Source organism: Silurus meridionalis, chromosome 1 (assembly GCF_014805685.1).
Source record: "Silurus meridionalis isolate SWU-2019-XX chromosome 1, ASM1480568v1, whole genome shotgun sequence".
Classification (NCBI taxonomy): Eukaryota; Metazoa; Chordata; class Actinopteri; order Siluriformes; family Siluridae; genus Silurus; species Silurus meridionalis.
This window is the reverse complement of record NC_060884.1, coordinates 4,858,523-4,873,527: the sequence shown is the minus strand read 5'-3', so window position 1 is coordinate 4,873,527 and position 15,005 is coordinate 4,858,523. Positions and strand designations below refer to the sequence as shown.

Here is a 15,005-nt window from a genome sequence, read left to right as displayed (position 1 = left end):
TGTAAATATATATATTCATGTAGCTGGCTTTGTGCACGGGGGCATTGGAATGCTGGTTTTCGAAAATTTTTCGCTGAAGTGACTTGAAAAATTAATGCTACCACATCCAAAGACATCCTGTAAAATTGTGTGCCTCCAATCTTGTGATAATGCTTTGAAGAAGAACCACATATAGCCTGAAACGTCAGATGCTTACCTCCATATAGTGTCTATTGAACGAGTTCATTTCATATTTCTGCATTCATTCATTTGTGTAACGATGCATGCTGACGAGCGATGCATGGTTCTGCTTTTGTTAACCTTCTGCTTAACGTGTACACACTTCAAAAATATACTATGGGAAATGCATAACAGAAAAGTTGAGTTAAAAAACATTTGGCTAATGCAAGCTTCACATTACATGTTATGAGGTACTTCTTGTTGTTAGAACAACATTGATATTACATTAGGTTCTTTACATAAGCACACAGAATTTTAATCTCTAGTGCAATAATCAGGCTATTGCAGAATATAGTGTACAAGATTTTGGAAATCTACAAATCACAATAAATTCATTTGCTTGATAAAATAAATCTCGACATGTCAACAGACACTGCTGTTCATTCAGCTTAAAATACAGTAAGTAGACAAGATATTTTAATTAAGAAAGCTTATGCTTTCTTACAAAATGATCAGTTATTAAGTAATTAACTATAAACTATAGCGGTAAATGAAAGGCCACAATGCAGTTCTGCAGTTCTGTACAAACGGCTAAAAAGCAGTGAGGTGAAATGAGCTACTTCTAAGCAGTGCATTTTTGGCTACCTGCTTCTACGTACTTCATTCGCTGACTTTAATGCGTTAGAGGGTGAAGAGCTGATCCTGAGCTCTCTCTTGTTTCTGTGCTGATTGTTGAGAGTTGGCGGGGGTTGAGGAGTTTTTCTCTACAGAAGGAAGGTGTTCCACTGCTTTTGCTCTCTGCGCTAAAAACTTGTCAAACTCTGTGAGGAAGAGACCGAGATTCGGTTAGCAAAAGATCAACGAAAAATCAAGTGGAAGCAGTAAAGAGAGAGAGAGAGAGAGAGAGAGAGAGAGAGAGAGAGAGAGAGAGAGAGAGCTCACCTTCACTGGTAACACCTTCATCATCATAATCATCATACTGAAAAAATAAGGCATTTGGTGTGTAAACATTTAAAATCTCAAGAAATCACTTTGTTTTTTTTAACATGAATTAGTTTTCTGTAAGTGAACAGTCTGTGGCTGTGATTAGTCTTTTTAACACTTGTACTACACATTCAGAATAATTTATTCTGGATAAAAAGATTGTGTCTTTTTGTGTTCACAGGGCATTTGGTTAAAACTAGACGGAAATCCTGTGGAACTCAAGAGACAAACAAGACAAGAAGGAGGAGTTTTTTTTAGTTTTGTACAGGCATAAGCGAGTGGTCATTGTTTACTGTGCTGTGGCAATGCATTCACATGATCTTCAGTAACTGCCTGGTCAGGGTCTTGATGGTTTAAATACGACTAACAAGTTTTGATAAAATTATTTACAAACATGTTAAAAGAAATAAAAATTCCCACGCACATTCGTAGAACAATTATGAACTGAATTAACAAATATTTCCAATTTACACCACGCCCACTTCAGGTTTAAATATACATACAGCAAGACTTACAAATACAATGATCACACTAATCTGACAAAGCTCTAAAAGTATTTATGTATTATTGTTATTTATATTATATATTTTTTGTGGTAATAAACATAAGCTATGATAGCTATCTCCAGCTTGCATTCCATTTTAGGATCTCCAGATGGCGCCAACAAACTACATCAATTCAATTCAGTTTTATTTATAGAGCATTTTAAATAATGACATTGTCCAACAAAAAAAAAAAAAAAAATTAATAAAATATATTACAGAGATAAATATATGGGTGCTCCCATCAGGATTTTTGGTATACCTATAACGATGCCGATCACCAATTAGAGATTTTTTTTTTTTTAGGGCTATTTGAAGCTTTCAACTGATCTTTTTCTCTATCTATGTGTTCAAATAGCATCAAGTTTCAAAATAGAGAAAATTAATTTGTTGTTGTGTTACGTACCGTTACTAATGTTTAAATGTACTTGCATTAATAACCTTTAATTTGCCTTGAGTGTATGAATTTGAATCTTCATTTATGATTTTCTCTATTAGAAATAATGTAGAACACCAAAAGAATATATATATATCCTGCCGTTATTGCACCCCACTTGTCATGTCGTTACCAACAGCTGAGTGAGGCGCACTTGAGTTGCTGAACCACCCCTCTCTTTCTTAGCACTAGCCAACTTTCAAAGCTTTCTTTCAAACTTTGAACTATTCTGTGAATAACCTTCAAATGTCTGAAACGGTAAGTGGTGTTTGAGCTGCTTCCAGGCTCATGGATTTTTCTTGGTACACAAGTTGCAGACTGGCAGTGTATTGTCTTATTCACAATCCTTGTACAATTGACCAATGAAGTGCCTATAAGTTTAGTGCCTATACGTTTAACTATCATAAGTTTATTACTTAGGCCAAGATTTAGCCAGTAATCTGAGCAGTTATGCAAGAAAGCAGGTGTGTCTGCTATTAGCAGGCGTGCTGGGTATGAGGGTTGATATAGAAAACACAAAGCATGTTATTGGCTGCCATTTAACCAAATTCCTTGCTCTTTATTTTGCCCTAAAGGGATGTAAACTTTTGCACTTATTTGGTGCCCTAGGATAAAGTGTACCTGCCACCGATATCTACCTATGTGGGTGTACTTCTGACAGATTTGAGTTTGATTTAGTGTGTTCTGATATTTATTTTTATTCTATTTCATCAGGTAATCAGGTCTCTGACATGGAATTAGCACAATTTCGAAACGTTACAAGCCTTTTTAATTGATCATCTTTGGCAGGAGCTCATTTGATTGCCTGAGGCTAGGCTGTGATTTTAATAATAATGACCTGCAGTGTGTATATTTAGAGAGGATTTAATGAGTTGTACTATGCTGGTGCCACCACTGGGAAGTTAAAGAGAGTTCAAGAGATTGTCAATGCTGCTGACTATTCAAGAGATTAACTTCATGGACTGTTTAACTGTAATTCATGCATATAAGAAAAAGCAAGGTTCAGAATTACCGTTTCTGCAGATAACCACTTCTCAATGTCATCCATAACAGCATTCTGTGGTGCTGGTACCTGAAGAAAAAAAAAACATCCAAACGCAATTATACGATGGGATGTTTGATGAAATGTATTATCCATTTTATATTTCAATACTGTTTGTGTGACAAATCATGATCAAACCAAATATAAATCATTACCAGACCAAGAACTGTGCAAGTCATGACTTTCAGTGAAAAAGCATAATTTCACATAAATCACTAACACTGATTCATCACTGCACCAGCATGCAATCAGGAAAACAATCATGCATCATCAGAATCACCTTCCATGAAATCTTGCTCCTTTCGGATTATTCTAACCCTTTTGCTACTCTCTGTTTTGATGAGCTGCTTTTAGCGAAATAATTTACATAAAAGCACATGATTGGCCAAAAAAGAGCATGTGAAAAAAAAAAAAAAAAAAAAAAAAAAAAGAAAAACCCACCCCTTTCACACAAATCTTTCCACTTTTCCCCCCAAATTAGTTTGTTCCACTTTCTATTCAGGGTTAACTCATGAGACACTGTTGATTTAGTCCTTTCATTATCTTCTGTCATTCTAACATTATAAAAATAATGACTCCCAAACTATAGCAATTTTAATCACGTAGTACTTGATTCCATCATTCTACAACTGATCTGAGTATTCATACGAGCGTAGGATCAATCGCAGAAGATCTCAAGGTGATAATATTTAGATAGATACATATAAAATATATATAAATATATAGCCACATTTTATGGCCAATGGTAAGTGGACAACTGGCCACAACACTCATGTGTTTGTTAAACATCCCATTTCAGATTTTGTTCCTGTATGCATTTATATTAACCTCCACTTTTATATAAAGGCTTTCCACTAGATTTTGGAGCATGGCTATGGAGATTTGCCCATTCAATAAGATCATGCAGGGTTTCATGGAGTGCAACAGCATTCCAGAGGGTATAAGTTTGAAGCTCACTTGGTACACAGTGGCATTGCTAGAGCAGATTTGGCTTGATCTCTTAGTTCTAATGAAATAAGATTGTAATTCAACAGCATACAGAGACATTGTATAAAAGTGTGTGCTTCCACCTTTTTGGGGAACCACATATAAGTGTGATGAGATGGTCAGGTGTCCACATACTGTTGGCTATACAGTGTATAAAGAGAGCATGCATCCTAGATCTCATCATAGTTGAAACCCACCAGTTCCTCACTGTAAAGCCACTGTGATTGAAGAATCCAGTTACTTGCCACATTCTTCACACACTCACGCTGGCACACACAGACACTGGGTTAGTATGTTAGTGTATCACTAATGAGCTGTTGGTTGGTCAATAAAGCAAGCAATAAAATAAACAAAAAACGAATCTATAAATCCGTGCCGTATTTATTCAACGACAGTTACTTATAAAAAGTGTTTTGTCAAACGCGAAACGTCGATAGACTTTGCTTAGTAGAAATTACGTTTTGCTACATAATGCAACTAAATGCATTCGAATGTAACAAGGTCATGTTTTTGTATTCACTGAAGCAGCTTCTTCTGAAAATTAACCCTGATTTTGATTTCATGTCTCTAAGCGCTCCATTGGCTTTGCTTTCATCTTAACATTTGTACTCAGCTTTCTGAAATGCCTTTTTGACAAATGTCTGCATTCAACAGAATGGATTTCACACTTATCTGATTATTAAAAACCTAAGTTTATACAAAGATATAAAACTGAGTAGCAATTGAGCACTTATTGCATCATGCATGGAAACTTATTTTCAAATTCAATTATGAGAGGAATGTCAGCATGGCTCAAGAACATCATCATATAGTAAAACTGACACGTCAAAATTCGATGTATTCTTCAAACACTCATTTCTACTGCCACTGCCACAGACTAAAAGAGGAGTTCTATGACTTCGTAAAGGAAAGATTCAATATGTTCTCAACCAAGCATCTAATTTTGTAGCTTTTACAAAACAAAATGTGTATTATATAGTACATTACTTAAAAACTTAACAATTATTTATACCAACCCCTGCTGTGACCTGGAGCCGAGTGTCTAGTGCTTCGGCTAAGCCCTCTACTGCGCCAGGGTCCTCGTATCGAACACTACACACAAAGTTGAGAATGCAGGTGCACAAACAAACACACAAACACAAATTTGATTACTGTGCACACCTCAATTCTAGCAGCAAATATTTGATATCCAGGCAAGCTGGAATTTAATATTTACAAATAACAAAAGCTGATCACATGAGCCTGATTCAATAGCATTATCATAATTTCCAAAAATTCTAAGAGCATTTTATATAATAATATAGATACATGTAGTTTTTTATTCAATAGAAATAATTCACATTGTAGAAGCTAGTGCTATAACAAATAAACTTCACAATAAGATCCTAATTATAAAACTTTTTCTTAAAACCAGTTCCTGTTGAACAGAAATGCAGCTTTCCTGTAAAACTACATTTCAATATATTCTCAACTCTACTACGCATAGTTCAACTCAATGTCAAAGGTTTCATCTTAATCCCAGCAGAAATGCACTACTAGGCCGGGATGACTGTATTTGAACGCTTACCTCTTTCTCTGCTCAGCCAGTGAGCTTCCTCTCGTCTGGGCAAACATATCAAATTCATCATCATCTCCTGCAGCGAGGAAAGATGGGATAGACAGAATATAACACATCGAGACAATGAGTATATAAGAGAGAATGATGACACAATACTGAAAAGAAAAGAATTCAAATCATTCATTGTGAACTATTGTACAATTAATTGTACAGAAGCAACAGACCTGCACTCGTTATGGGATTAGATGTAGGCTGGGCCACAGGCTCATTGACGGGTGGATTTACCATCGGAATGACTGGTGCTAAAGCGGTACTAAGGTCTATAAGATTTCCTGCCGCCTGCTTTAATATAGAAAAATAAACATCAGAATTTAATAAAACATACTATATAAATTACTGCCATTAATGATCAATGTTTTATTTGAAATTATAATTATACCAAATACGTGACTATTTTATACGTTTTAAATAATGAATGAATTAATTATTGAATTTAAATAAATAATTAATTATTAATTAATGAGCATTACAGAATCTTTACATTGAACTATAGATTTTAAATATAAATGTACTTGTTCTGTTGGTGGTCTTTGGACCGTGCTCAGCCTTTCAAACCTTTAAAAAAAATTTTTATAAATAAATACCGATAAACTGATTTATTAGACAGATATGACATTTTTCAATTTTCAACACCATGAGAAAGTATTAGGGGAAAAAATGATTCCAACAAACACTTTTTTTAATCACACTTTCTCTACAGCTGGATCTTAAATTGTGTTTTGCCAGGCAATATAGCCACATTGCAAGAAATAAGTGAATAAAGTAATGAAACTTGACCAATTATCAATGCAGTACCTCTCATATCGTATGAAAGCATTGTTGAGATCATCGTTGATGATGAGCAATTCTCCAATCAGCTCTTCATCACACAGACTAGGGATGAGCTCGACTACTCGCTTCTGCATATCCTTACACACGGAGGACAACTGCTGCTCACACACATGAGAGAAAGAGAAAGAAAAGAAGTTAATGTCTGCTATATAAGTGGATTATTTATCGTCACAGAGACTGAATGACTGAGGTGTGATGACGAAGGTGAGGTCGGGGAAAAGCAAAATCGTGGGGGAGACGAGGGTTTGAGAAAATAGAAATAGATTGGAAATGAGCAGGGAAGAAAGTGGATGAGTGACTAAAGTAGTCTAATAGAAGTAGAAGTGACCGAGGTGATGAGTATTGAAGTGAGTGAGTATGAAATTGTGAGGATAGACAAACTGAAAAATAAAAAGACGAGTATTCGAAGGGTTTTTAATTTCATTTTTTAATTTGGGATGTGAGTTGAGTGAGAAAGTGATTAGGGATTAAGCTAATGATTTAGTAAATGAGTGAGGGAAAGATACCTGAAGTAGCTCTGTGTCTGAAGGTGAGCTCTCTCCTGGTCTAAGCTGGTTCAGCATCTCGGTCATTACACTGAGGTTTCCTTTCACCAGGTCCAAATCTGCTCTTAGCTTCTGTTTCTGAGACACACACACACACACACACACACACACACACACACACACACACACACACACACACACACTATTCACTACAGGTCAAAATCTGCACTCATTAATAACCGATATAAAGCAGACGTTATTACACATAGCACATTATTTATAGTTGTACCTGTTCAGGTGAGATCGGTGCAGGTGTCCCATTCGTCTGGGGGATATCTGCAGTGTGAGTCCCTGCCTCATTAGGAGTGTGTGTTGTGGGTTCTGCAGCAGGTGGGGCAGGTGTATTGTTTTCCGGAGTGCTCTGAGAGAGGCCATAAACCAGAGAGATTTATCTCTCTCAATAACACAGACCAAAGTACACATCAGATCTGTTCCACATGGCTGGATTGAATATTTATTTATAATTATTTAAAAACTATTCTATTGTGATATAATTAAAGGTAGCTGATGTGACTTTTAACCCACAGGTTGGTTACGCTGAAGCCTGGCACAAGGCAAAGTAAGGTGGAAAAGGAAAAGGGAGTTGTGGTGGAGAATGTAATGTGTAAAAGGACATTAAAACTGAAATGTGTTTAGACACTGAAGACTGACACGTCAACACCAGATTATATAATCAAGCATCTCTGATCATTATTTTATGGTATTAGACCTCGAGTTAAAGAGAAATTCATTACTGTGCTTAAATCAATAAAAAAAAAAAACCTCATACATTTTCTCTACTTCTATGATGACAGGTTGCTGTAACCTGCTGGATACATTTTGCATTTATTTTGCATTCTCTGCTTTATAGGAATCTCAGAATGGTGGTGTTCACTTTCTTTTGTTGAAATGTGTATTCTGTAAAGACAGTGTCCTGTAGTAGGATAAAGTCCAGGGAAGAATAAACACACAGTATGGATTTACCCTGATGGGGGTGTGTATGGGTGATAAAGCATCCAAATCAGTCATAGGAAACTCCAGGCCTCTCTTCCTCAAATCGTCATAAACACACACCACACCAGACAGTGACGGAACGTTGCGGAAAGCATCGGCCCATGCCTAAGAAAGTGAAAATGTGACCGAACAAGTGATATTTATTCGAAATCATTTGGGCAAAATCCTATTGGGTCAATGTTAAAGTCCCATAATCAGCCCAGTAACAAAAATAATGCGCCATTGTGTTTCGCTGAAATGTGGAACAAACCTGAATGAGGCTTAAGACTCGATCATGTAAGACCATAGGGGGATTGTTTTTGGGGAGAATGGTTCGGACCAGCACTCCCTCGACGAAGTCACGGGTGCACACGTGGACGTGAAAACGATGACCGCAGTTCTTCACGCAAGTCTCAAGAACCTGGACAAAATTGGGAAAAAACAGATCATGTGAAATATCAGAGACAAAAAAGGCATTTTTTTTTCCAAGCCAAGTAGCACTAAACTTGCACTTCTCCATTGCTGAAAAATTTAATCCGTTTTACGTCTGTGGTACGATCCAAGAGAGATTTGCACCATAACAGAAAGATAATTGACTATTGCATGTTGGCCTTATTTGGAGTTGTAATACAGCAAATTACATTTGGATTAGGCAAAGAAAGAACTGCAACACCAAGGAAATAAACGAACAAACAAAAAACACAAGCATTAGAGGTAGCATTACATAAGAAAAATAAGACCTGTTTTAAGAGCTAAAATTTTGATTTTCAAATGTGAAACTTTTTAAGACTGTGAAAACCCAAAATATAACAGTTCTTATTAACATGTTTAACATAGTATATTACATTAGTATTAGTATATTATTTAAGTAATATACACTAAAACATATTTAACACAATGAAATATCATCTATTAGAAAAAAGCACATCATTACATATAGTATTAAATATGAATAAACATCATATAATGCTTTATTAAATTACTAAATATAAAACATAAAAACGTGAATGATGAAAGATGAACAATTATTCGGTGAATTTAGAAATGAGCGTACGCATACAAACCTGTTGAGGACCAAAAGGAAAGAGAAAGGAAAGAAGTACTTACAGTCAGTGCCAGCATGACTTCTCTGAAATTTTTATTTCCCACGATTTTCTTTTTTAGGGCTCTCGTCGCAACTTTGGGTCTGTAAGGACGTGAATTAGTGCAAAGTCTGCAGTTAAACACCATACTGAACACGACAAGAAGAAAACGAATGAATAAGAATAAATGAAGTGTGTTTAAATGGTGTCCTACCCATCGTCTGTCTCGTTTATGATGTCACAGATTTCCATGTTCATGCCCCAGTCCTCGCCCTCTAGGGAGCCTTTAGTAGCTTTCTCTGCACAAACACACAAACAAAGTCACCGCTAAACAAATCGGACCTAAGGTGTTTTTTATTTATCAGGCACACTTCTTTTATTATGACTAGCATCCATGAAAAGCTAAAGAAACCTGAGCTTGTGAGTCTGGTGCACATACAAGACTCTAAAGATGAACAAAGTGCTGAGCTTTTATTCAAGCATACACAAGTCACTGTCAATTAAACAATTATTTAGTATCGATGTATATTAAAACGAACGAGTTCTCAGAAATGGCTGCGTTCCTTTGATTTGAATTTCAAGTAATTGAAAAAAACCATCACTTTTTTACGAAACAAATAAATACAACTGACATAAGATTTCACCAGACACGTAAATTGGACATTAAAAGAGAGAGAAACCATGAACAGATGTTCAAATTACAGAGAAACACTCCTACAGTCACATACCACAGAAAGGGTCCCTCTTGATACTAATTTCTACGCCTACAAACGTTTAAGCATTTCAAATTTTTTTTTTTACAAGTGAAAAATCTGTTCAGTGCATTAAGAACGCCGACCCCCAAACACAAACAGGACCCTATAGAAATCAGACGCATTGTGGAACTTTTCTGTTACGTGTTGGGGATGGGTAATTACATGACAGCTGCTGGAACAATTCATTTAAACAAACACCTTATTTGTATTTCTGGTTTTAGGACAGCTTCTTATCAGATCTTTCAGTTCAACCCCTGACCGATTACCAGACAGCTGTTGATGGTGGAAGTTTGTATGAGCGCTCATGTGATCTTTCATTCGCACAAGTTCCTCCCAGACCAAACCTCTAACGTGCGAGTCTTTCTAATTCGCTTAAGCCCTCCTTCTCGCTCAGTATTTTCATGTGACTCTCAGCTGGACGTGTACACGTTCTCCCTGAGCAGCTCCGAGCATTTCTGACATCGGTGTGAACAGTGGGAAGGGTGTGTGAGAAACATCTGATTAAGAATGACCTTCAATCTAATAACAGTACTGAACTAAAGTTTACAAATTTTGGGATCATTTCAGAATAAAACAGAAAAAACATACACTGCATTTACCTTTTTTTGTTTTGTTTTGAAAATACATTTTTATATATTTATTTATGATTTTTTGTATTTATATATTTGTTTTTTATATTCTTGTATGCAATTTCAGCAATAAAATTTATTTTTTTAAAAACAAACAAAATACTTGTTTATTTTAAGAGACTTATAAGATTATATACACACACACACACACACACTATATACATACATACAAAATATTTTACAAATATATAAATAAAAACAATTGTTGAGACAATCCAGTGCATACAACAAAAGTGAACTCTGGATCTGAAAAAGATATCGCCCTCTTCAATAAAGTGTTTATTGCTAAAACAACCTTTAGCACAGGAGTGTTCACAGTTCAAAAACAATGTAGTAATTTCCTTTTAAACAGATCTGAAATGAGCATCCAGTCTGTCACAAGCAACCAACAAATGCAGGAAGTTAAAAATCACATATGAAAACAAATAAGTCAATATTCCAGTCTGGTTAATAATCCTTTCAACCAATTGTCATATATATATATATATATATATATATATATATATATATATATATATATATATATATATATATATATATAAAAGACGCCTCTGTTCTTAATGTGCACGTTGTGAATGAAGAAAAGATGAGTGGACTGATTTAGACCTAAATCCTAAAGTGGTTTCTTCAGCTGGGAGGTAACAAAAACATCCTCCTTTCACACCGATGAAAAACACCGAGTTTGTTCACATCACGCAAAACGCTCATTTGAATAACTCTACCGGCTCATGGATCAAATTACCATACTGAAGAAGTGAGTGAGTCTCACAAGGCACATTTAAATCCCAAGTAGGATATAGGACCTTTAAACAACACAGACGAAAAAATGTAAAAAGAAATTCTATGCAATGACGTTAAATACATAACTACACATATTGGCTAGGGATTCGGTCAGAATATACTACATGCTCATCTGGAGCATTTGTGTCATAGTCAATGTCCTTTTAGCCCATAAATGATTGGACAAAGTCGCTTGCACATGCACACATTCACAGCTCGTGATGATTTGGAGTCGCCAGGGATCTTGTTTTATGGAGAAATTTGTAGAACCCAGAGCAAACCCTGTCATGGGAGAACATCACTAACCTGAGCTGACCCAGATGCTTCTGGCACCATGTTGCTCAAATACTACTTAAAAACAATCACCATTAGATGGATAAGATTCATTATATTGCCAACTGGCATGAATTTGGAATGAATGAAAGCATGTTTTTTTTTGCCTCCAGTGTGATTCGGGATAAAACAAAATAACTGACTCGTGAGCTGAAAGGTGTCCGAAATCCCAAATCATCTCTACCTGTAATCTATACACAAATATCAGCACCAAAAACCAGCACTGGATGTGATATAAGTAGGCAAGAGCTCTCAGGTTCTAAGTGAATGTTTGTTCTACCACGGCTTGAGCTCATCCATGATGTACCGATCTGTCGCTCATCTACACACAGGTGAGATCTCACAAAATTTTGTGAACTTTCCAGGGTCCACCACAAGCATGTGTTTAAAGGGAATCAGTTCAACACACCGTACATGTAATTATTGGAAAATATACATCATTTTGGAAGGAGTCTCCTCAAGCACATTATAAAGCACATGCAAGTGTCCAATTCTTTATATAAACCTGCCTAACATATAAAAAGCAGTGTTTTCAGTTCCCCAATTATAAAAATATAACCAAAACACACCCATTAGCAAGACAAATTTAAAAAAGACCAGAAAACCTTTAAATGTTAGTGTTTCACAGAGATGATTGTAAACTACAGCACTAATATACAGTCAATAATATACAGTGGTGCAAAACATCTGTTCTGCCAGAGCCAACTTTCATCTTGTCGACTCATCAGTAACTTAAAAAATATATATAAAATAAACATATAGAAAGAAATTTTAAGTAAAATTAAACTAACCAGTAATAAATATAAACATGTACTAATGAAACAGAGCAAAAAGAAGGTCACCAGGAAGCTTGTTTACGTTCTCTGGTTGTAATAAACCGACAATTCAATTGCAGGAAGTAAAATATGTTATAAAAACAATAAGGAGTTTACTCACGGATACGCTGGCCCACCGGAGAGGAAAACGGGTTCCCGGTGAGAAAATCCATTTTTACTCTAAAAGATCACAAAACAAAATTATATACACGCGTTTGGCATATTGGGTTTTTTTTTCTACGTGGGTTCCGCAGTTTATCGCTACAGGATTGAACAGTGCTGTAAGTAAACGCCCGCGCGCGCGCACGCACGCCTCAGAACAACGCGAGCGCGCGCGCGCACGCACAGAACAACGCGCCCGCGCACGCACGCGCGCACGACAACGCTCAGAACTGAATCGCGAACGCGCGGTCACGTGAAGGAGAGAATCAGTGTAGGAAGTGTAACAGCCTAAAGGTCTTCAAGCAACTTCAGTTTATTTGCGTTTCAATTTAGACAAAATAGCGTTTCAGAAATAGATTACACTTACACTTCTAGGCAAAAAGTAAATCAATTAATAACAGATTTACACTTCTAGGCAAAAAAAATAAAAAGTGTCAATTCCATCAGCCAGATGTACACAGATAGATGAAGTGACTTAGTATAGAATACCTTTTTTTCTGAAGTCTTTGTGAATAAACTTGCAGCTTTTTACATAAAGATAAGTCTTTATGTCTTGAAACACATTTTGAATGTCCCAACATTTGAATCATCACGATTTTCTCTTCTTCTTCTTCTTCTTCTTCTTCTTCTTATTATTATTATTATTATTATTCTTTTGGCTATGCCCATTAGGGGCTGCAACAGCAGATCATCTGTCTCCATACCAACCTGTCCTCTACATCTGCCTCTTTCAAACTAACTACTACATCCATGAACCTCCTCCCTGGTTTTTCTCTTTTCTTTCTGCCTGGTGGTTCCATCCTCAGCAAGTTTCTACCTATATACCCCATGTCCTTCCTCTGCACATGTTGAGCTATTTTATGAGTTGCTCAGTAGCTCCTAGTTTTATAACCACAATGACTATAAATGACTGTAGAAAGATCATTACTCATAATCTTACACTTCAGTGCTCATGTTAGTTCTCACTCTCCAGTGTTCTGTATTGTTTAAAGATTTATAATCACACTTTTGATGTCACCCAAATGAGGATGGGTTCCCCTTTTGAGTCTGATTCCTCTCAAGGTTTCTTCCTCATAACATCTAAGGGAGTTTTTTCCTTGCCACAGTCGCCATGGCTGCTCATCAGGGATAAATACACACCATTCACCTTAACTGTTATATTCTGTAAAGCTGCTTTGAGACAATGACTGTTGTGAAAAGCACTAAAGAAATAAACTTGACTTGACTTGACTTGTCCAAACCATCTCAATCTAACCTCCCTCACCTTGTCTTGAAATGTCCTACAATGATGGCCCCTCTAAAAAACTCATTTCTACTCTTGTCCTACTTCGTCACTCCCAATGAAAATCTCAGCATCTTTAACTTTGCCATCTCCAGCTCCACCTCCTGTCTTTTAGTTAATGCTACTGTTAAAACATAACAACATAGTCAAACCACAGTCCTATAAATGTTCCCTTTCACCCTTGCAGATACACTTCTATCACAAATCACTCCTGTTATCACTCTTCTCCACTCACTTCTTTAACACACTCTCCATTACTTTACACTGTTGACCCCAGGTACACAAACTCCTCCACCTTCACCACCTCTTCTCCCTGCAGCTGCACCGCACCACTCCACTGCCCTCCCTTTCTTCACACACATGTTCTCTGTCTTACTCCTACTGAATTTCATTCCCCTTCTCCACAGCATGTTCCTCCACCTCTCCAGGCTCTTCTGCACCTGTTCCCTACTCTCACCACACATAACAATATCATCCATAAACATCATAGTCCACGGATACTCCTGTCTGACATCGTCCGTCAACCTGTCCATCACCACTGCAAACAGGATAGGGCTCAGAGCTGATCCTTGATGCAGTCCCACCTCCACCTTTAACCAGTCTGTCATTCCAACTGCACACTTCACTTCACACTGTCCTCATACATGTCCTGTACCACCCTCACATACTTCTCTGACACACCTGACTTCCTCATACAATACCACAACTTCTCTCTCGGCAGCAGCTTCAAGCAACATGGATTTTACGCTACAAGTGCCCACACTGCTGACTGTGAAGGGCTTACATCAGATACCTTAGAGCACTTGATTGTTAGTTGGGGAAAAAAAAGGGTACTATGACATTTTAAATCATCGTTATTTTGATTACTAAATGTACAAACAGTTTACTGCAGCAAAGCTAGATGAGCTAATGGTTTTGCATGTGGTCTCCAGAGTGCTTGTTTCTTTTCATTCTTTTTGTTATATTAAATATTTTGCCATTTTGATCATGTTTTTTGCCCAGGCTTGTAAACTCCCAATTACTGACAAGAATACAACCTCTGAAATGGCAA

At 36.6% G+C, this 15,005-nt stretch overlaps 1 protein-coding gene across 2 annotated transcripts; it reads right to left on the bottom strand.

Annotated features, from left to right (window-relative positions):
* Positions 1-450: 450 nt before the first annotated feature.
* On the bottom strand, positions 451-12,840 carry LOC124400483 (target of Myb protein 1-like). 2 transcript variants are annotated; one of them, XM_046872402.1, is made up of 16 exons: positions 12,632-12,840; positions 9,413-9,497; positions 9,224-9,302; positions 8,388-8,537; positions 8,108-8,242; positions 7,374-7,505; positions 7,106-7,222; positions 6,564-6,697; positions 6,281-6,323; positions 5,933-6,050; positions 5,718-5,784; positions 5,167-5,242; positions 4,348-4,416; positions 3,134-3,193; positions 1,102-1,138; positions 451-980 (listed from the first exon to the last, which is right to left on the bottom strand). In XM_046872402.1, the coding sequence occupies exons 1-16, from the start codon at positions 12,681-12,683 to the stop codon at positions 841-843; spliced, it is 1,494 nt and encodes a 497-aa protein (XP_046728358.1). In that variant the 5' UTR covers positions 12,684-12,840; the 3' UTR covers positions 451-840. The 2 variants fall into 2 exon arrangements, with proteins under 2 accessions (XP_046728358.1, XP_046728399.1); XM_046872443.1 differs by lacking the exon at positions 4,348-4,416 and having other exon boundaries at positions 12,632-12,839.
* Positions 12,841-15,005: the final 2,165 nt, after the last annotated feature.